Source organism: Salminus brasiliensis, chromosome 2 (assembly GCF_030463535.1).
Source record: "Salminus brasiliensis chromosome 2, fSalBra1.hap2, whole genome shotgun sequence".
Taxonomy (NCBI): Eukaryota; Metazoa; Chordata; class Actinopteri; order Characiformes; family Bryconidae; genus Salminus; species Salminus brasiliensis.
Genome location: NC_132879.1, coordinates 51748966 through 51772954, shown reverse-complemented (window position 1 = coordinate 51772954; position 23989 = coordinate 51748966). Strand labels below are relative to the sequence as shown.

General features: G+C 43.5%; 1 protein-coding gene across 11 annotated transcripts in view; it reads left to right on the top strand.

Annotated features, from left to right (window-relative positions):
- The window catches only part of grip1 (glutamate receptor interacting protein 1), a 396612-nt gene that overhangs the window by 284361 nt on the left and 88262 nt on the right, over positions 1-23989 (top strand). For all 11 annotated transcript variants that reach the window (XM_072673118.1, XM_072673122.1, XM_072673123.1 and 8 more), the window contains exons 3-7: positions 5881-6016; positions 8844-8989; positions 13063-13146; positions 17521-17596; positions 21664-21809. In XM_072673118.1, coding sequence (XP_072529219.1) covers positions 5881-6016; positions 8844-8989; positions 13063-13146; positions 17521-17596; positions 21664-21809 — 588 coding nt within the window. The remainder of the gene's footprint in view (positions 1-5880; positions 6017-8843; positions 8990-13062; positions 13147-17520; positions 17597-21663; positions 21810-23989) is intronic.

Below are 23989 nucleotides of genomic sequence, written 5' to 3'. Positions count from 1 at the left end.
ATTCTGTAAGTAATCACAGGTCAGGTTGGAATTAGAGGAGATTAAACTGTATTGTCTGCTGGTGCTGTTCATTCAGCGACATTTGATTGATGTTTGTTAGCGTACTTTCTTGGCTGTACTTGCTCCATCATCCCTGTCTTAGTGCTAGGGCACACGTCAGCAAAGTCATCGCTGGGTTTCACGCTCTTCTTAATTGCTCATAAACAGGGTCATTAATTACACACTTAATTTCTTCTCCTCCTCGTTCTCTCACGATCTCTCTCTCTCTCACGCTCTCTCTCTCTCTCTCTCTGTCTTTCGCTGTCTCTTTCTATCTAATACCCTTAATTTTACAAGAAACAGTGAACGAACAGGTGTCCCAATACCTTTGTCCAAATAGTGTATCTGTCCAGCTCTCTATCTAAGGGGTCCGCAACCATCCTCCCCCCTCTTTTCTGCCTCTGTCCATCATCTCTCATGCCCCAAAAAAAAAAAAAAAAGATCCTTTTGCCTTGAAATATACTCCTCTGGTCACCGTGGCAACGCTGTCAGGCGATTCAGCATTACCTAGAGCATAGGGAGAGGGTGAGAAGGAACGAGGGGGCCGAAATAGAAAAAGGCAGGCCGAGGAACAAGTAATGGAATTAACTTATCATCCTGCACACCTGTCCCACCGGCGCCTGGAGCTCAGCTTCATCTCAGCCCGGCACCGAGGGCCTGTCTCTGGGGCTCCAGCAGCATATTGGGCTAAACCTTTAGTGAACTGAGCGCCACAGTCTCCAGGCAGCCAGCCCTGAGAGCACAACCTAACAATGATCATAATGGAGCAATGACACACAGTCACTCCATATTATCTGGCTGCTGGCACTCAGTGTTGGGATATTGGGTGACCCTCTAGTGGGCCTGCTGGCGCAGCTGCATGACAGGGCCCTGCTGCAGCTGCTGATGGTGGTGGAGTGGTGATGGATGGTACTGATGATGCTGTGGTTTGGGTGTGGTTGGCTTTGGAGAGGGTTAAGAGAGCCATATATACAGCATTTATTTAGTGTAACCTATTTTAGCTGTACTATATTACAGGATTGATAATTAAATAAATAATTATATGAATTCTTTTTTAATTTATATTGTTTTAATAATTTTATTTTTTTTTTATATTTTTTTATAATTTTCTGTATTAACTGTAATTACATATTAATAATCAGACAATACCAATGTAACTGCTGGTGATCTATCTGCTGTTTGTCTTAATAGCTTATGGTTATACATGTGTAATAAAGTGAGGATAATGGTATTTACACGGATCAGCCAAAACATTAGTGCCTCATACTGAGTTTCAGATCTGACCATTCAAGGCATGGACTCCACAAGACCTCTGAAGGTGTCCTGTGGTATCTGGCATCAAGAGGTTAGCAGCAGATCCTTTCGGAAGTCCTGTAAATTGTGAGGTGGGGCCTCCATAGATCACGTTAGTTCACCAGTTGTCCGTTCTTGGAGCTCTTCTCGTAGGTACTGACCACTGCATACCAGAAAAAACCCCATAAGACCTTCCTAATGTTTTGGCAGTCGTCATAATCTGACCCATCATAATCTGACCCTTAAGATTCCCCAAGACTATCATACCGGTCAATGGTGCTAATGTTATGGTTGATACATGTGGACAAAAGTATTGGGACATCTACTCATTCATTATTTCGTCTGAAATCAAGGGTCTTAAAATGAGTTTATCCAGCTTTTTTGTTGGAGTAACTGTCTCTACTGTCCAGGGAAGAAGGTTTTCAACTAGATTTTGGAGAAGCATTGCTGTGGGGATTTGATTACATTCAACGACACAAGCATAAGTGAGGTCAGGGTGTACCATGATCACCACCCCACCTCATGCCCAACCTCCAAACATGGACACCTCTCAATGCTAGCCCTTGCCTGGCATTTGGCATGATGCCAACAGGTTCATGTTTATTTGCTTTAGGAAGTCCTGTTCTTTTAGCAGTACTTTTATTGCAGGCATATCTTGTACAGTATATGTCCAAATGTTTGTGGACACCCCTTCTAATCAATACATTCAGCTCCTTAGGGGTTTAAATGACAAAGCAACAGTACGGCAGTCATTTTGTGTAATGTATATAATGGGGGCTCTTATTTTGGCAGCGGAGGTTTTGTGATTGCGTGTCGTTTGGCTCGGAGAGGGATTCTACTGCACAAGAACAGTTTTATCATGCAGAGCTATTAGGAGAGCAATTTTTTTTACATGTAAAGCTGTAATACAGCAGGCATTTAGTGTAATGTAATGTATCTGCGGTTTGGCTTGCAGTAGAGCAACCTTATCATTCAGTCAGATTAGAGGAAAAACTCCATCATGAAAAACTGGGAGAGTCATTTACTGTAATTTCATTTTGCCGTTTTGTTTTGATAGAGCACATTTTTCTCCATTAAAAGTCAAGGTGGTGTGCGTCGCGTACGGTGGGCTTAATTTAATACCGTCACAGACCCTCCGAAACAGGCCCACAATTTATTCTTCGCCCAAACCAAAAGGGGCGTCGATGACAGTTACATTTGTAATCCGTTCTTCTGTAATTTCGCTGTCTGGTGGATCCTCGGCCGAGGAGAGTTATTTTTAATCAACTTATTAGATGAAGCCACGGCGCAAACTGAAGAAGCTTTTTCCACTATTCATTTTTTGTAAAGGCCGGTCTGAAACGCCGACCACATGATCGATTGAAACGCCTCACTTTAGTATCGAGTCTCATTTTTCCTCAGGATGAGGTGTTTATTTGCTGCTGCTGTTGCTACCACACACACACCACGCACACATACACACACAACGAGGCCTGCCGGTGCTTTATTACAGGCCTCTTAATAGGCTGTATTAATGGCTCCTTTTCAAAGATTCATTTATTATTATTATTGTTATTATTTTATTATTGGATACAACAACAAACCAGAGAACAGTCTGGAGATTCCACGCAGAGCAGGATGTCCATTTCCATGATCCAACTTTCTATTTTCTGCATGTGTTAATTTTGGCTCGGGCCACTGCTTGACCAAATCATGCAAGAGCGACTACAGTGGACATATGATCAGTGGTTATTGATTATGTGAGGAATATGTTTGAAATTATTTGGATGGTTTTGTTTTTTGCACATGCGTGTGTGTTGTCTTGTGGGGTTTTATTTATTTGTTTATTTATATTATTTATTTGCTTCTGTTATATATATATATATAACGGGGAGTGCCCTGTCTCTCTGCATTCAGAAGCATCCTTCACGGTGTGGCCTCAGACCCGGTTCAAGGGCAGGTCAGGAATCGACCAACCCACTGACCCCTGTCTGCCCTGGGGCTCGTTCTGACATCCCTCTCCCACCCCAATCCATATGGCCTTGTTCAGAGCAAGTTTCAGATCTGTCCACTGGAGTGAATCAGTGCAGTTAGGGCGATAGAGGTGTGTGATAGGTCACACAGTAACTCACAGTCTAGCTGGACAAATGTGATTAGTACTACTGGTCCAACTCTTGAATGATGGCTGATAATTAGAATCCATCCCAGTGTGCACTCAGTTGAGATAGCAAAAATGCTAGTAGTGTTGTTTCGCGGGTTCGGGAAATAACTACAGACCTGCAGTCTGCGAAGAAGGTGCAACTGAATTACAGCGATGAACTCACTAAAGACTTCAATTACCGCTATTCTCATTCAGGCTTCTGTATGATCCAAACAAACGAACATGGGGCAGAACACTGAAGTGGTTGGTTACTGGTATCTGTGTTGACCTCTGCAAAGTGCTAGTTCTGGACTTTCTGTATGGGTCCAGAAGTTTCATATTGGTGCATTTTCTATTTGCGGTTCCTTTTCTGTGTATGGATTCGAGTGCAGCAAGAAATGTCTGAAGGACCAGGTTATGGATGTCAGTCCATTATAAACTCCTTCTGCTGAAGTTTATAAAAAGTGACCTAACAGTTAATTGGGCTGGGGCTGTTGCTGGGGCTGTTGCTGGGGCTTTTGCTGGGGCTGGGACTGGGGCTTTTGCTGGGGCTGGGACTGGGGCTTTTGCTGGGGCTGGGGCTGTGGATGGGCTGGGGCTGTGGATGGGCTGGGGCTGGGGCTATGGATGGGCTGGGGCTATGGATGGGCTGGGGCTGTGGATGGGCTGGGGCTGGGGCTGTGGATGGGCTGGGGCTGTGGATGGGCTGGGGCTGGGGCTATAGATGGGCTGGGGCTGTGGATGGGCTAGGGCTGTGGATGGGCTGGGGCTGGGGCTGGGGCTGTGGATGGGCTGGGGCTGTGGATGGGTTAGGGCTGTGGATGGGCTGGGGCTGTGGATGGGCTGGGGCTGTGGCTGTGGATGGGCTGGGGCTGTGTGGATGGGCTGGGGCTGGGGCTGTGGATGGGCTTGGGCCCATGTTGTTGAAACTGCTACTGAGTGTGATATGTCCATATTCAGTTCTCCCTCAAACGGTCATCTAGGGAAGCTTCCGAGGTGAACTTGCTTTTGGACCTTCCCATAGCACTGCTATCTGCACATTTACCCAGATTCAACATGATGGTACCACCTAGTCATCCGTTTTCTCCCACCTGCCTGAGTGAGCCGGGTGCGTAGAGAAGCCAGGACTGGTTTGGGTGTCGTCACATGTCTCCACTTCCTGCGTCCATCGTTTCAAATTAAAAGCCCTCTGCAGACTTCTGTAGTTGCGATTTCATGACATTTCATCATTTTCTGAGCAGCAGCGGGCCGTCGCTGCAAAAGACATGCAGGGGAAGCACTCGGGAAGCATCTAGCCAACGTCCTGTTGCAGCTTTAGGGGTTACCGACTGTCTTGCTGATCTGTCAGCAGCCAAATAACGAAGAATGAGAAAATCTAACTTTACAGTAAAAAAAGAAGGCAGAGGCTGGTTGCACATGCGTTGGAGGATGCATGCGTTGGAGGATGCATGCGTCAGTCCTCACCCTCTCAGTGTCGGGAGCATTACTTGTGATTGGCGGAGAGTAGTAACGAGTGGATTGGGTAATTGGGTAAATCTAAAATTGACCAGGAAACTTGGGTCCCATCTTATTACACATCTTCAACCATAACCTTAATAGACAATAATCTGTTATAGATGTTGATACACTCGTGTAATTACGTGAGTCCAGACCTGCATATTACCACAAGCTAGACTACTGTAATCCATCTGTAGCAGTAAAAAAGCAACATCACCCACAGTTACATGGCTTTGCATAGCTTATTAATGTGCAGATCATACATTGGAGACCTGTTAGAAAATGCAGATATTTTAGTAATATAGAAATAATAGCAAGAACTGAGGGAAGCTGAAGCAGCTGGAGGTTGGGGGTCTGAGTGAGGGGGAAGAGGCCTCCCAGTTTAATGTAGCTTTGATGATCTCGGGGAGGGATTGAATGACAGCACATCGATGAAGGAAAGAGGATGGGGAGGGGTGTGTCTGCCTGACCAGCAATAATTGAGAGGGAGAGAGACCCGTGCTTTCTGACATCCTCCTTTTTTTTTTTTTTTTTTTTTTTGCTTGAGCCGTGCTGCTCTCAGAACTCTGCTCCCCATCTTTATTTTTCCATTTTCTCTGAATTCTCAGAAATCCCCTCTCTCTCTCTCTCTCTGCCTCTCTCTCTCTCTCTCTCTCTCTCTCTCTCTCTCCCTTTCTGCCTCAATCCTCTCGAGTGTTTCTCTAATTACCGGTCAGAGCTGTGAGAGAGGGATATTGCGTACATGTGTATGTGAGAGAGCGTGCGCGCGAGAGAAAGAGAGAGAGAGAGAGAAAGAAAGAGAGAGAGGGGGAAGACCCAGACTCTTCAGAGAGCAGCCAGGAGCAGTATGGCGGCTACTGGCCACTTCTACTGCTGCTGGCCGCTCTGCCTGTCCTGCTCCTGCTCTAACCCCTCCCCTCTCCATCCTGTAGACGAATTCAAGGGCTCCAGCATCGTGGAGCTGATGAAGAAGGAGGGCACCACCCTAGGCCTAACCGTGTCCGGCGGCATCGACAAGGACGGCAAACCCCGCGTCTCCAACCTCCGGCAGGGCGGCATCGCGGCCAGGTGAGCACGGGCTTATCTAGCAAAGATCTCAGTGCACGGTTTCCCCCTTACCCCATATGTAGTGTGTAGTGCATGTGTAGGCTAATGTAGCTAACAAGTAATGCAAGCTTATGTACACCATTTAGCGCATGCATAAAAGTTAATGGACTACTCGGAATAAAATGTCAAGTCAAAGTCATTTCAGTAAAAACGCTTAGTTTGCATGATGCTAATTGGTGTATATTGGTTTTTATTATTTTTAGCCACATTAGCCTTGTGAATCCAGTGCAAAATATAAGAAGTGAACTTCAGAGACCAAACATGTCTGAATTTGGTGTACATTTTGGGTTGAGGGGGGAAAAAGTTTGAGTTTGTGTCAAAGTATCACTTTAATGTGAGTCTGTTTTGGATGATTTGGATGAAAATGATCAGGTTTGAGGTTTACTTGGGGAGTAGAGGAGTGTCTGTGCATGCATGTGTGTATGTGTGTGTGTGTGTATGTGTGTGTGTATGTGTGTTTGTATGCTGCAGAGCAGAGACTCTATAAATCAATGCAGTGAAAAGCTGGACTTCTTTCTTTCCTCCCTGTTGGCTGGCTGTGGGTGTATGTGTGTGTGTGTGTATGTGTGTGTGTGTGTGTGTGTATGTGTGTGTGTGCGCACACGCACGTGCAGGCTGCTCAAAGCACACTCAGGGGTCACCTCCCCACACACACTTACACACACCATCAGCGCTCACTCTCTGAATCACATGCACACATTCCATTTCACTCAAGCCCAACAAAAACACACACCCGGATGCTGACCTTCACCTTCACACATGCCCCTGTGTGTACCTCAGTCAGCCATAACATTAGTACCACGGATAAATGGCCAAGCCATAAAAATCTGAGATACTTTGGTCAAGGGCCAGATTGGGATCGCTGGGCGACTGGGTGACGTCTCCAAAGGTCCTGAGGATACCTAGCAGACGTGCTTCAAGAAAGAACAACCGGTGAACCAGCAACAGGTTTGGGGAGACCCATGGAGACCCACCTCTCCCACCTCACAACTTACAGGACTTAAAGAATCTGCTGCTAATGTATTGGTGCCAGATACCACATGATGCCTTAAGAGGTCTTTTGTTTCCAGGCCTTGACTGGTCAGATCAGTGTGGTGGAGGGACATAGCTAATATTAGGCAGATGGTATTAAAGTTATGGCTGATCAGTGTATATTAGGGATGTATGGGTTCACAAAAACGTCTGCATATGACTGTACATAAAAACAATGAAAGATACTGTCCTGTGCAGAGGTTTTAGAGGTAAAAAGCTCCTTATCTGGGCAGTAAGTGTTAATTTCCTCAGTAAATCACTGAGGACATGTTCAATATTCAATAAATAAATAAACCTCCTACAAAAAGTGGTGTTTTGACATCACTGTTGACATCATCAAATTTCTCCAACGCTCTCCTTGTGGGAGTCTAGTTATTATTTACAGTTATCATCCAACTCCTAGTTTGGTAATCCAGTGTTTAATGCTGTTAAATCAGGTAAACATGTGATGGAGTTTCTACTGTATTTATGTTTACCAGCATCTGTTCTTACCTGGAGTTTTTGCAGGACAGCAGTGATGTTTTATATACCGATCAGCCATGACACTACTACCACCTGTCTAAGATTGACTAGGTCTCCCTTGTGCCGCCACAACAGATCTGACCATTCGAGGCATGAACTCCACAAGACCCTCCTCTGAAAGCGTCCTGTGGTATCTAGGTCCTGCATGTTGTGAGGTGGGGCCTCCATGGATCGCATCAATGAGCCTCAGATGCCCATGACCCTGTCTCTGGTCCACTGGTTGTCCATTCCTCACAGCATACCAGAAGAAAAACCAACAAAACCTGCCTGATGTTTTGGAGATGCTCTGACCCAGTTGTCCTCCAGTTTTGTTCTTGTCAAAGTGGCTCAGATTCTTATGCTTTAACACCTTCATCCCGTTCAGGAACTAGACTCTTCACTCGCCAAAGCCACTGTAGATGAAGATAATCCAAGTTTTTCACTTCACCTGTCAGTGGTGCTAATCTTACGGCTCATCTGTGTACAGTCTAATCCTATATGCTTACTAGGGTTCAGTAATTAAAGATAAACATCATCCCCGGCGTGGACACAACTGCCTGCTTTACTTCTGAGTGTGTTCTGGAGGCTGATTTTCCTGCTTAAGCACACCTGCTTCAGCTCATGTGTGAATTGTCAGGTTTAGTGGGTGTGTATGAGCAGGGGAAGGACTAAACTGTGCCAGACTGCAGCCCTTCAAGACTGGAGTTGAAGAGCTCCGCTGAATGTGGTGTTAATACTTGAAATGGCAATGTCACACCATGTTAGCATGGAGCTTTAGCCATTTGCACTGCAGATTTGACAAACACTGGAAATAGCTGCTCCAAATCACACTTGTTGTTTTTTTCCCCCACATCTGTCAATATTCTGCTGGAAATTGGAGTACTTTTGAAATGTAGGTGTGTGTGTGTGAGAGAGAGAGCGAGAGAGAGAGAGAATACGCTGTGACATCCTCTTCAGTGAATGTTTCCTCAGAACAAAGCCTTCTATTCATCTTCTCAGAGCAGCTATCAAAGCTCAGCGCTTCACCTGACTCTACTCTCATCTCCTCCTCATCTCTCTCTGTTTTCCCCCTCCCCTTCCCCTTTCCCTGATATTGCTTTTCCCCACCCAACCTCCACACCTCTGTCATGTCTCTCGCTCCTCTCTCTTCGCACCCTCCACCCCCCCCTAATTTGTACCCTTTTCCTCCACCGCTTTCCTCTTTCTGTCCCGCCTGAATCATTCCCATCATGCCGCTTTCCGTCTCTTACCGCAGGAGCGACCAGCTGAACGTGGGGGACTACATCAAGTCTGTGAACGGCATCAACCTGACCAAATTCCGTCATGACGAGATCATTAGTTTGTTGAAGAATGTGGGGGAGCGGGTGGTCCTGGAGGTGGAGTACGAGCTGCCACCCGTCTGTAAGTGACCCTGTATTACATCTCTGTGAATGGTTTATGTATATATAAATATATAGATATAGATATACACACACATACATACATACATTATGTGTCCAAATGTTTGTGGACACCCCTTCCACCTGTACGTCTGTCTACAGTCCCTGTAGAGAAGTACAGCCACTAGAATAGGACTCTCTGGTGTAGATAAACATGACAGGTGTGTCAGGTGTGGGCTAGAGCGGTATGAAGCCCCCCCAGCATTGAGCTGTGGAGCTGTGTTCTCTGGATTGATGGATGGTGCTCCATCCAGTATGTGAGGAGGTCCTCGAAAATCTAGTACAAAGCCTTCCTTGGACAGTAGAGTCAGTTACTCCACCCAAATAATGCTGTTGTTGTGTCTCAATACTTTTGTCCATATATAGATATGAGCGTGATCAAATAAAGCGTATGCCTAAATATGAGCCCTGGCAATGAAAGGGTTTATGTAAGATGTTAGATCTTTTGCCAAGCAAACGCAATGATCTGCAGTCTCTCCAACATGTGGCAGGGGTCTGAGGGCGTGGCCAAATATCAGTCATATAATCACGCTGCACTCGGTAGGGTTGGGTGAAGTGGAATGCGAATAGGGAAGGTGTGTTGATTAACGAGAATCTTCTCAGGCAGTCACATTACTCATCTGATACCTCTTAAACAGCTGCGCTAAGCACAAAATGGTGCATCACTGAAATGTGAAAGGGCGCTTCAGGGCAGAGGAGACCGAGGGGCTTGTGCGTGAGGTGCAAGCCTGACTTGAGCAAATATTTGAAGCTGACAAAAAGCCTCTTCCACTTGACGTAGTGAAAAGAGCTCAGGACCAGGTAGCAGCTTGCATTAATGCAGGTTTATCTGGCGATGTGTGAATTGCTGCACAGTGCTGTAAGCTGTTTAGCGATGTCAGGTGGAGAGGGAGGTAAAAGCTTTCCTCAAATTTGCGAGACGTTGAGGTGCCTGGAGGGGGTCCCGTGTGCAGGGTACGCTTCTTTGGACAGGCAGAGGAATGTTTTTCACTGCACCTGCATCTTGTGTTTTTCCTCGTAGTGGTGTAGTACGTAGATGGAGGCAGAGCGTTCGCCAGAGCATTCGCCAGAAATTACTCATAAACAAGTCATAACAACTTACTGGAGTGGTCCCGCAGGCTAAGACGCTTCCGTTAGGACCCGATCGACAGTTCGAATCGCTGGTTCGAATCCCAGGTCATGCTGCCTGTCAACGGCAGCCGGAGTCGGAGAGAGCACAATTGGCCTTGCTTTCTCCGGGTGATTCGATGGCTCTCTTTCTTCCCACATCACTTCAGTGTGATGCTGGTCAACACAAGCATCTGCTAGCTGATTCATCAGAGCTGGGTACCTGGGGTAGGCCGTTGGTGACGTTGCATTGGCAGCAGTTTGAAAAGTGCTGGTGGCTGGTTGTGCATATGTCAGAATCAGAGCATTACGTGATGGGGGGGGGGGGGGGGGGGCTTTGGGGCGCTAACAAGTGGATTGGATAATTTGTGAGGGGGGGATTGAGTAAAAAAAAACCTATAATAATTAAATATTAATAATTAGTAATATTTAAAGACATTTCAAATACTTGGTAGTTTAGCTATTGTATAATGTAAGGTGTAAACCTTATAGACCTCTCTACACTGTTAAAAATATAAGATCCTTGAGGAACATTTAGAGGTTCTTTAGTTTGAAACTGTGGAGAAACCTCTTAAGGTGCTTTGAGGAGCATTCAGGGAACCTTTTTCTAGTAGGTTCCTTTCCTTTAACAGTGTATGTGGATCAGGTGGTGGTGAAGCTAGTTAAGAACATACCCTAAACTACGCTCCCTGGACGCCAGCGTCTTCCACCACCCAATTTCAGACACAGTCGTAAAGTTCATGTGACTGACCATGCTAAAAAAAAAAATGCTGAGAACTCGAACATTAACAGAATTGATGGCCTAAAAATAGTCTTCACCCCACTGGTCAGCAACCGTCAAGCCCTGTTGCTCTGCACTCATAGCTTATGAGCATTTACATTTACAGCATTTGGCAGACACTCTTATCCAGCAGCTTAAATAGGTGCTTTGTTATCCGTTCAGAGAGCATATCCTTAGCTTGTAAAGGTGGGATAGTGTCGAACTGGGCCTCTATGGTAAGATACTACCAGAAACCAAAGTCAGTGCTGATGCCTAAATGTGATATGGCATTGCATGTGACAAGTGCAATTACAAGATATTTTAAAACCTGCTAAATTAAGGTCCTTTTAATTGCCTCATTCTGTGACTCTCTTCACGGACAACAGCCAGTGGATGTTCGTTCCACCATCTTGATGCCAGGACAGAGAGTAGCCTTCATGCCGGTCTTCCATGCTTCTTGATGTGTGGCAGGTAAAGCTGAGGCATACTTGAGGTTTGAAGGGTCTTAGGTACGGATCAGGTTTTTGCAGGTCTGTTTTTTCATCTCTGGCTTTGTAGGCAAACATTAGGGCTTTAAATCGGACAAGGCAGCTGTAGGCAGCGAGTGAATGGATGAAGGAGAGGAGAGACAAAGAGGGAAGATTGAAGACAGGCCATGGTGCTGCCTTCTTGCTTAGTTGCAAGGGTCTGTTGGCACATATAGAAAAACCAGCCAGATGAGAATTGCAATAGTAAAGCCTCAGGACCTGGGAGGCCTCCCTAGAGAGAATGGGGCAAACCCTCTGGATGTTATATGTGCAGGTCAGCTTTGCAGCATGAGCTTGGAATGACAACTGGTCCAGAATTACACCAAGGCCTTTTAAAGATGGGATGACCATGGACAGCCAGGATGCTCTAGGCAAAAAAAAATTACTGATGGTTTTGTAAATGTCCGGAGTTGTCGTGCTTCTATATTGAACCATTGGCTTTACTAAGGAACCCATGAAGAACCTCTTTTTTATTATTTATTAAAAAAAAATAAAACATGACAGGATGTGCAGCAGCTCAGTCTAGCTGGGATTCATCTTCGGCCATCCATTATGAGCTGTGGTAGGAGAAGAGCAAGAGAATAAGATATTACATCGACAAGAGAATGAATAGAACGAAAAGAGAGAGGACCTAGCAGTGTGCCTTGTGGGACGCCAGCGGAACGTCTGCATGGACCAGTGTTGATAACCCTCTATGTTACCTGATAAGAGTACCCCCTCCAAGTTGGATTTGAACTGCTTCCATGCAGAGCTGGTGATTTCAGGAGTGGTGAGGCTAGACAGGATCCTGTGGTCGGTTGCGTCAAAGGCTGTGGAGCTGCTCCGTCACTGCTGTCAGGGCAGTTTCTGTGGAGTCTGCTAGTCTAAAGCCGGAACAGTAAAGATTAACAATGGTGTATGAAGCCAAGAGGCAAAACTGCTGTGAGTTGCTTTGAGTTGTTTGGGGTAAATGTCTCCGGTTTGCTCAATTAATAAAGCTAAGAAGTCTAAGACACATTTTTTCAAAGGTTTGTCATAAATAATACATGTTCTAAAACTGTGGTAATCATATTCATTTACTGCCATACAGTATCATGACTATGATTATCGAAGACTTTATGACCCACTGTAATTGCTGTTTATCTCCGCAGCGCATTTTGTTCAGGCCCTCTTGGTAAAATCACCAGATTATGCTGAAGCGATTATGCTGAAATTAGAAGCAGTCCTTGGGGTTCTTATTGCTTTTCATTTAAAAACAGAAATCGACCTCACCTTGCCCTTACCTCATTTACATGAAACTTTCAGTCAGTTATGCCAGCCTTACCACCCTTGCACAATGCCAAGGTGAGCAGAGCACGAAATGACTAAAACACACATTTCAAGGTCAGGAAGATGGCAGTGTGTTGTAGCGCTGCCTGTGACAGTTGTTGCATCCCCACAAAAATAGAGCCAATTATAAGTATACTGAATATAGTGATTTTTATTTATTATTTTTTTAATGCTAAATTGTTTGCAGTCTCTTTGAATAATGCTGTGTTTCTTGTGTGATGTTGTTGTGTCCCACTATGAGTCATTCTTCTTTTTTTTGGGTTGTTGTTGGTTGAAGTACTGTATAAGATGAGTAATTCATTTTTTTTATTTATGCGCTTGCTTTCTCTGCAGCTGTTCAGGGATCAGGTGTGATGTTTAAAAATGTCGAGGTGACGCTGCATAAAGAAGGCAACACATTTGGATTCGTTATCAGAGGTAAGTATGTACCCACCTGCAGTATTGCTGCTTACTTTATGTTGCTGATTAGTTGATATATAGACTGTTGATATAACTCCCTGTGAAAGTGCTGGAACAGCCTGGCCAGTGCTTTTGTTTTTGCTATACATTGAGAAGATTTAGGTTGGAGATCAACAGATGATCAGAGGTTCTGCTTCTGTTCCCTGATATTTAGATCCGGATTAAACGATTTTGAACACAGGATCTTTAGTTTGAACCCATTGGTAAAATATTGGAACGTGTGACTAACCTCAGTTTTTGCCTAGTTTTTGTTTGAACAGTTAATCTGAATAAAAGTGCCTCTTGGCTCGAGCTCTGGGTTTTGACTTAAGACTGAAGAGAATCACCTATGGGACAAACAGGCTTTGAGCATAGTTAATATTAATAATACAATGGAAGATGAGTGGGTTTGCCCAGCTTTACATATCTTTGTCTAAAAAAGTCAGTGAGACCCCCTTAATTAAATAATTATTAAATAATAAAAAATATTTCAGCCAATTGTTATTGGTATTTTTGGCCCATTGCTGCTTTAACTTGATGTTGGCGGGGGTCCATTTCCATTGGATTAAGGTCTGGACATTGACTGCCATTCCGAAGTGTGAGAACCTCCTGCATTAACCATTTCTTTATAGGTTGCTGCTGTTTCTGAATGAACCACTTATGGTTAAGCTTCAATTCACAGATACAAACCCTGACATTCACCTGTTGATATTGCGGGTACAATCCGCAATTGATAGGTCCATCAGTAGTGTCAACCTGTCCTAGCCGAGAGGGTGCAAAACAGCCCCAAACCATGATGATGCCACCCCCATGCTTAACCGTTGAGATATGGTTCTCATGCTGTTGGATTGTTGGAATGCTGTATTTGGCTTCCACTTGGTTTCCATACTTACCTGTCCACAGCATGTTCTTCCAGTAAGCTTCCCGCATATCCATGTGGTCTGGAGCTCACATTTTTTGTTTTTTTTGGGGGGAGGGGGGTTAGTTTTTGAGAGTAGTGGCTTCTTCCTTGCTGTCCTACCATGCACACTTCTTGGTAAATGTTTTAATGGTTTTGGGAGACTAACAGTGGTGCTGAATGTCCTCAATTTGTATATCATCAACGTTGAAGGGAATTTTTTTGATACCTTCAGCCTCCATTCTGAGGTTCTCTGGAAAATCCATTGTTCAAACCATGGCGTACCATAAACCTGTGTGGTGAAGAGCATACTTAAATAGTGAAGACCCGAGCTTTTGTTCTTGAAACATGGGAGAATCTGCAAAAATCCAACCTGATTGCTGTTCTCTTGATTGAAACAGATAACGTCAATTACCCCTTAAATGAACTCATACTCCTGCAGGTTCACATCCTTTTTCAGGCAAAGCTACTTAATGTTGGATCATTTTCTCAAGAAATAATCTGGAAACGAAGGTTTTTGCATCAGTTAAAAAATGGATGAAGATTTGTTAATTTCAGGTCTAATTTATACAGACCTATGAGAAACTGTAGTTTACTGACGAGTTTTTCCGAACTGTGTTTGTGATTTTTCTCAGTTAAACAAGTCAAAGCTTGACCGCTGCTTTAAGCTTTAAGCAGTTATGATGATGGTTAGATGCAGTCTAGCTACGTGTGGATCAGTGTGTATGCACAGTTGCCTACACATCAGAGTGAGTTAATGTGATGGACGTATTATCAGTGAGGATCTTTTTCCACTTGTGAACTCACAATAGCCGACAGCCGAAACAGAAGCACCTGAATGGTTCTTTTCGCTGCGGAAATGACCCTGTCCTTTTCCATTGACTTCAAAGAGCCTTTCAGAAGAAGTCATTTATTCCAGGTTTCCTTAACGCTGAAACATCTGCATTATCTTTCTGTACCTTAGCTTTACCTTTCTAAAGGAGTACTACTGAAAGATTTAATATTTGTCATTTCACAGTGCCAATATGAGCAAGCCATGAAATGACTAAAAGAATGAATGAATTTTTATTTCAATATTAAATCGTTAGCATATTCATGCTGTTATATCCCACTTTGATGTCCAACCTTGGTTGGTAGAGATCTGCAACCTGTCTTTCTCATAAAAAACAAGCCTCCATTTAACTCTGATGACACTGGACATGACCCTGTACTATTGAAAAAAAAGATTCTTTATGGTACTGAAAGAGGTTCTTTGACTCAGGAATACAGTAAAACCCATGTTGGTGCTGTATAGAATGATTAAGAAGATAAAGAATCATCCACAAAAGGTTTTCCACCAATTTAATGAAAGCTTTAGCCAGGCAAAGAAGCAGTTCAATATTCAAGTGGCTCCTGAAGATATGGCCCTTACGTTCACACTAGCAGGTTTTAATAATGATTTTTAGAAAAAAGAAATTCTGGACTTTGTACAAACCCACACTCGACAATATAAGGGCCCTCTACCACACCAACAAAAGATAACACTGTATGAGTATGAGTGTAGTTAAACAGTTGCCCAGCAGCTGCGGGCAGTTTTTGTTCATTTTCAGGTTCTGCTGTGGGAGCCTTTTGAATACTAATTATTAGTAAGGATAGGCAATATGACAAAAATATCACAAAACAATGCAATTTTCACAATACACACATTGTTTCTGATGTCTGAAGTTGATTGGAGCTGTGCCATTATATATAGTCAGAAACTACATGTCCGCTATATAGTCAGAAACTACATTTCTATTATATATAGTCAGAAACTGCATGGCCATTATATATAGTCAGAAACTGCATGTCCGCGATATAGTCCGAAAATGCATGTCCATTATATATAGTCAGAAACTGCACGTCCACTATATAGGCAGAAACTGCATGTCCATTATATATGGTCAGAAACTGCACGTCCACTATATAGTCAGAAACTGCACGTCCACTATATAGTCAGAAACTGCCTGTCCGCGATATAGGCCGAAAATGCATGTCCATTATATATAGTCAGAAACTGCACGTCCACTATATAGGCAGAAACTGCATGTCCATTATATATGGTCAGAAACTGCACGTCCACTATATAGTCAGAAACTGCACGTCCACTATATAGTCAGAAACTGCCTGTCCGCGATATAGGCCGAAAATGCATGTCCATTATATATAGTCAGAAACTGCATGGCCATTATATATAGTCAGAAACTGCATGGCCATGTCTATTATATATAGTCAGAAACTGCATGGCCATTATATATAGTCAGAAACTGCATGGCCATGTCTATTATGTATAGTCAGAAAATGCCTGTTCGCGATATAGTCCGAAACTGCATGTCCATTATATATGGTCAGAAACTGCACGTCCGTTATATATAGTCAAACACTGCACGTCTATTATATATAGTCAAAAACTGCACATCCATTATATAGTCAGAAATTGCACTTCCACTATATAGGCAGAAACGTTCATAATATTGTAAGAACCAACATATATCCACAATGTAGGCATAAACTATATATCCATGATGTAGGATACTATATATTACAATTTAGTCAGAAACTATATATCCATGGTATAGTCAAAAAGCTATATGGCCACAAAATAGCCAGATTCTTATGGCCACGGTAAAGCCAGAAACAAAATATCTGTGATATAGCCAGAAACTATACGTCTATAATTAATAGTTTTATAAGAGAGACCGTTTCCAACCGACAGTTGGAAAATGTCAAAAGTTAGGTTTTAATTTTTCACCTCATTCACCCTGCAACCCGTAGCTAGGGCAAACACCAAGACCCCTGTGGATCAGCATGTACCCTTTGATTCCTACACATCGAAGTGAGTGCATTCGCTTCATGTCTACATCAAACAGAAAGTATGTTATCATTGAAGATCTATTTCCATTTCCCCAAGCTTCCGGCAGCAGGTGGAGATGACCTCACCAGTGCTCCCAGCTTTCTGCTTACATTTATACATATTTGCTAAACTGCATTTAGGGCTCAATTAACTTTAAATAGGACACATTTTAGCTGTAACCAACGAGGAGAATTCCTCTGATGGTAGAAAGGAGGTTAAACTGTACGGTGGTGTTTAGCCCAGTTTCTGTGTTTCTGCCGAAATATGCATCAAAGAGGTCTTTCTTGAAGATTGAAAATCTATATGACGTTCCACCCTCTGCTGTGTTAACAAGCCACTTCTTCCAAACATGAAGCTGCGTGTCCTTTTAGAAATGAGAATGTGTGGAAATATATTCATCTCGATTTAAGGTAAATAGCCTCTATTCAGCAGCGCTGAGTTATGGGTTGCTCCCAGGGCTGGGAATATGGTATGCAAAAAAAGTATTTGCAGTAAACATTAGTTCCCGAGAGCTCATGTGCAAAATGTTTATCTTTATGGCCACATTTGTCAGAAGTGCTAATGTGCTGCAATGTCCCCACAGGAGGAGCCCATGAAGACAGGAACAAATCTCGTCCTGTTACCATAACAACTATCAGACCCGGCGGCCCTGCTGACAGGTGAGATAGTTCTCCTTATGTCAAAGGCCTCAACGTTCTAATATGAAGCCAAGCTGGCGTTTACACAACACACACACACACACACACAGGTCCAGTTTTCAGTGTATTTAATAGGAATGTGCTTGTTTTGTTTGTCCTTTAATAAATGAATGTACGAAGACTAAGCTGAGGCCCTGTTTACTTTAAAGTAGTATCTTGGAAATAGTGCCATACTCTACACTTTATCCCCTCAGTGTGAGTAAGCTTTGAAAATGTGTCTATTTTTTATTGTATTTATTTAAGTTAGGTTTAAGGCTTCATTAATAGTTTTAGTTTAGTTTTTTGTTTAGTTTTAAATTCCTATATAGAATATATAAAACTACATTTCTAGTGACGTTTATTAACTTCAATACATGAATATTTCTAAAAGTAAATGTTTATAAAAGTCAAAAAGGTATATAAATCACAATGACATGGGCTTGAGATTTAGAAAATTCCAACATTGCCTGCCAGCTTTTCCCCTATTTTAAGTGTAGTGGATTGTGGGTATTGTAGTGAGTACTAGTACTCTATATACTACCTCAAGGCAAGATATTTTCTTTTTCTTGTTTGCTTAAGTTTATTTATTTATTTATAAAGTGCGCTCTCTGCAGTACATGGCAAGTACTTTGCTGTAATGCTCCAAGAAACCTGGGTATTATCGCAGAGTGACTGGGTCTGTCTTGGTTAGGGGTGTAAAAAGTATGTGAATTCATACCGAACTGTCACGGGGCCTGGGCACACGCTAGGGTACATGCTATTAAGGGAATTACAGGAACTTCACAAGCATATCCACACTACCTAGAAACCTGAAACTGTTAGCTCTTGAATTTGAATGGCATTGTGGGAACTGTAGTGGTTTAGGAATATTGCCGTGGCACCTTGTTTGTTATCCTTCTCCTTCTCTGGTCTCTTTACACCCCTAGACTTAACAGAATTTACTAAACTACACAGTGCTCTTTACTGTAAAGCAGTAAAATACTGTAAATCAGATAGCTAATGTAGACGTAATGTAGGATTATTATATAAGAGTGGACAGAAAGAAGAGCTACATACAGTAAATACAGTGTTTAAAACCCATGATGCAGTTTCTATAGCAGATACCTCAGCTGGAACTAGCTAATGTGACTAAGATCAGTCACTATGATCAGAGGATCGCTGGTTCCAATCCCGGTCATGCCGAGGGCCCCAAGAGAACACAATTGGCCTTGATCTTTCCAGGGTGGGTAGATGGCCCTCTCACCCCACATCGCTTCGCTGCTGGTCGTCGTTGGCGTCTGCGAGGTGGTGCATCGAAGCCGGGTATGCGACTCCTCCCTCCGGGCTTGTTGGTTGCCTGGTGATGATGCATCGGCGGCAGTTTGAAAAATGAGCTGCCTGACTCACTGAAGGGGCGTGTGGTGGCCCCCCTTACTAGTGTTCTGGGCATCGTGTACTTGGTGGTTCAAATTGGGGAGAAAATTATTTGTAATAAATAAAAATAAATAAATAAAACGAGGACATGATGCAGTTTGTATAGCAGCCCACAGACACAGACTAGCGCATTGTTTCATGAGGTTTGCTTCTTTATTTTTCAAGCCCTATTAGCTGTGAGTAACGCTTCAGTGTTGTCCTGCGAGGCTCTTTATCTGAGATTTGATCAAATCTGGTGGGCTTTGAGTAGGGGGGTGTACTTCTGAGCGATGTAGTGCCTGCAGCTAATATTGAGACTAAACTCAAAAGAGCTGCTGCAGACGTGAGAGACTGGTTGATATCTTTGTCTCTATGAGCGTGCACCAGTGCATCTCATGTTGGGATACCTCGGTTCATGCACCGCTCGCTATCGAGTCACTGAAAGCTCAGCGGCGCTGTGCTGCGTTTGTTTGCTACACAGTGATTGCGTCAAAGCGCCCTTAGCAGCGCTGTCCTTAAGCACTTCTCCGTTCTCATTTACCATGGCTGCAAACAGATGACCCGTCTGCTTTAGTGGGAAACCAGCTTGTTTCCAGATGAATCCCAAACTGGGCTGTAGTTTAGTTACATGAGCCCTGTAGTGTTAGACATGCTAAATGAGCACAGCAGTAAAGTGAGCTCAGCTCAGCTGCAGCTTTCCTTGAAAACAGCTTGAGACATGGAATGGATCCATGTCCTGAAAATACGAGACGTTTTTTTTTTTTCCTCTGTAGTTTTATTTCAGTTCTTTCTGAATTCTTATTAATAACATTATAATATGAATAAGACAGTTGTGATGTCTGCTTTTGCCACACTTGGGCCATACGATATCAATAAAAAAACAACAACTGCAGAACCAACCAAACATGAGCAGCTTTCAGTGGCTTCTTTTTACATTAATAACCCTACAAGCCTGTTAATAACCTTACAATAAACAATTAAATACAAAATGACACAAAAAGGTTAAAAAGGCAAAAACATGTCCTTTTGACAAATGCAACAGCTAATGTTTCTGTTCATTTTACACATGATTGCCATATTGCCGTTCCTCTGCTTTCTAGATGGAGGCAATATGATGAACTTGCTGTCACGCCAAAAAATCTCATGGCTCCAAAACGGCAACTTTACAGCAGAAGTAAAAAACCTTATAAACTTTTAATAGAAGTCAGTGAAAAAAGATTTTACTCAGAGTAATTTTGGAGCATTTCTATTGGTCCATTCATCATGAAATTATCACAGCAAAAATTGAGATGCAAGGTTTTGTGGATATCAACATACTAAAAGGAAAAAATAAACAAATTGGTATGTCAAATATGTGTTAAAATATCGTGTATCGTGAAAATGTCTTGAATTGTTGAAAGATGATATCGCCCAGCCCTATTCCTGGTATATCTAGATGCCATTGTGGCCTTTGAGAAGCTGAAACATGCTCATACTGGTTTCATACAGGAGTATATTACGAGCCTCTCTGCTCTCCAAGTGCTTCAGCCTTTTGTAGCTGGACAAAAATCATGGGCTTGGTTTCAAACAGCCATAAATTGTCTTCCCTGGGTCTATCTGCCTCCTATATCAAAAATTGGAATAAATTACCCATGTTCTCTAACTTCATCGGCCATCTGAGAATTGCAAATAGACTGCTGCGTTTTTTCTTTTTTTATTTCTTTTTTTTTTGCACCACCCCTTCCACCCCCAGCCCTGTTCACGCTTGCACTCTGCCCCGTTATTATTCTCATCATGCCTCGGCCCATGTCTTTCTTTTCTCTCAAGCTCCATCAATATTAATTTTTCTGTATGGAGATTTCATTCCCCACAGACGGAATACTCCAATTATTGTCTTTCGCTGATGCGATTCCTGTTTCTGGGGGCGAATACAATCTTTTCTGCAGCACAGTAACCCCGCTGCCTGGGGCTGCCTATATCCAATACAATTGGCATTACAGCATTGGTATATCCTATTATGGGTCCAATCAGGTTGTGCCATGGACAGGCTGGACAGTATTGTCTTGCTCTTAAAACTTCTGCGCTCATTTTGTTCTCATTCTGACTCCGAGCCAGCGTAGTGCCCAGCCTCGACCCCCTGCCGTTCCATTAAGACTTCAGCGTCTCCTGCCGATCCTGGAGCGACGATGGTTATGAGTTAAGTGAAGGCTGGTGCAGTGCAGTAGATGAGGCTTAACACAGTCTGTGGTGCTAATAGGCGTGTTGATTTGTGTTGCGGTTAACAAAGTAGGATTCGTTCTGAACCGTCTAAAGGATAATGGCTCGGTCGGGGTGCACGAGAGACTTTGCTGTTACTCCTCAGTGGCCCCATGGCATGCTTAAGTGCAGCAGCGGAACAGGAGCTATCCGGCGTAATGGCGTTCTAAGATGGCAATCAGGGTCTCCTTGTGCCTTGTTAACTTCCTTCAGAGATAAAGTACTCTCTGGGGAATCTTTCTTTATTCATGCTCAAGCACCCATGTATCCCTCTGATTTTTTTTTTATTCTGAAGGGCCATTCAGTGCACAGGATTAAGTTTAAGCTCCTTTAGACTGCCTTGGTGTATTTCTTCCACTTCTTATCTTAACAAAGTTTGTGTGTGTGTGTGTGTGGCATGTATATATTTTCTCCTCCTCCAGGGAAGGCACCATTAAACCAGGAGACCGGCTGCTGAGCATCGATGGCATTCGCCTACACGGCACCTCCCACGCAGAGGCCATGAGCATCCTCAAACAGTGCGGCCAGGAAGCCACTCTCCTCATCGAGTATGATGTGTCCATCATGGGTAAGGCCCTCACTTGACAAATGAGAGAAAGGCTGGACGATATGGCAAGGAGTCTTACGTTACATTCATATAATCAGTATTCATACATCATATAACCAATAACCATTTTTTTAATTAATTAAATTCTTTATTTTAATAAAACTCTAGAGGATGTGTGGCATTGTCCTACCACCACCCCATTTTGTTCTGAGACATTTTGCTCAATTTAAGTTTTATTTATATATATTTTTCCCCCATTATCTCCCAATTCGGTGCTGCCAATTAACCCACTCGTTCGTAACTCACCTTAGCACTAGCAATGCTCCCGACAGTAGGAGGGTAAGGACTTAACACGTCTCATTTGATATACCTGTTTAAGACACCTGTGTCGGCCAACATCACTTAAACGGTTGTGGGGAGAGAGTGCCGTTTACCCACCCGCACAGAACACGTTGCTAGTTGTGCTCTTTCTGACTCTGGACGTTTATGGCAAAACGCCCCCCTTCCCCCCAGTCATGGTGATAGCACTTTAGACCACTGAGCTCCTTGCAGCCCTAAACTCAGTCTTTTCAACATTGGAAAAACTGGCTAGCTGATACTTTCCTGACTGCCGTGCTAAATTGTGCTGTTATAAGTGAATGGCTAGACTTCTTATCTCTCCCTTCAAGAGACAGCGGCCCTAGACCCTCTCCCTAGACCCTAAGACAGCGACCACCCTTTCCCTACTGTCCATGCACGGCTTTCCACAATGTTTGTGGAGCATTGCTGTGAGGATTTGATTGCATTGAGCAACAAAAGAGCATTAGTGAGGACAGGATGTTGGACGACCACCACCCCGCCTCACCTCATCCCCAACTCATCCCAGACGTATTGGATGGGGCACCACTCATCATTCCAGAGAACACAGTTCCACTGCTTCACAGCTCAATGCTTGGGGGGCCTTTATACCCCTCTAGCCCACGCCTGGCATTAGTAGTATAGTGGATTTGTTGCTGAGGCTTCTGTGTAACTTTTATCTCTTTATTTTTGAGACTGGAATATGCGGATCGATGATGAGCGTTTTTGGCAGGAAATTGAATAAACGAGGTGTGATCTCAAAAACACATTACTGTAACAGACAAGTTGAATTTGGGTAATTATTACATTCTCTCTCTGCTCCTCAGTCTTCTCTGGAGTTCTCAATAAGGTGCCCTTAGCGCCTGTATTGACTTCACACCCCAATGGCTGCTGCGCAGCTCTTTCCTGCTGAGTCAATATGTGTTTTGATTGGATCTCCAAATGTCTGGGTAAACACGCAGATAAAAATGACACAGTGTGGACTGTTTTCTCACTGACTTGATAGATGGATAGAGTGGGAATGACTGAGAGAGAGGTTGTAAGGTTTGGAGAAGCCCGTGGCTGAACAGCATCTCGCTGATGTTTTTGTTGTGCTCTGATCCGGAAGCGATAGATTTTCTTCCTGCTGTGCGCGGTGACAGAGGTGTGATGGAAATGGAGACTTTGCTTGGCTGCACTGATCTGACCCTGTCAGGACAGCTGAACAGACAGAGACAGCACTAACTGCTAACAGCCCCAAAGCGGCTATCAGACCCTGTTTTTTGTCCTTATTTCTTTGGACACTTGGGGATAGGATGCTGCTTTTACCATTTAAAGTAGAGGTCATCGATTTTGGTGAAGCTAACTGCCCCTCCGGTCAGTGTTTCCTTTCATAAACTCAGCCTTAAAACACACACACACACACACTCTCGCTGCCTAGGTCAGAGTGCCTAACTGCTGGTGCGAAATGCAGTGTTTGCTTCTTGCCAACTCTCTCCAGAGGGTTAAAGTGTTGGGAAGTCATACCAACATCCAGTTGTCTTTGCTCTCGGGGGCCAGAATTATATACTGGGGAGGGCAGGTGACAGCTTAGAGGGGGTCAGCGAGAAGGCACTATGCCCAAGAGCTATCGCTTTACTGATGTTATAATTAGTGAGTTCGGAAAAAGTTAAATGCAATGGACAAAAGTATTTGGACATTTGCTCATTTATTGTTTCTTCTGAAATAAAGGGCATTAAAAAGAGTTGATCCCGCTTTTGTTGGAGTAACCGTCTCTACTAGATGTTTTTGAGCAGTGCTGTGAAGATTTGATTACAGGCAGTAACAAGAGTGTTTCCCCACCCGACCTCCTCATAATTCCCAACTCATCCCAAAAGTATTGGATG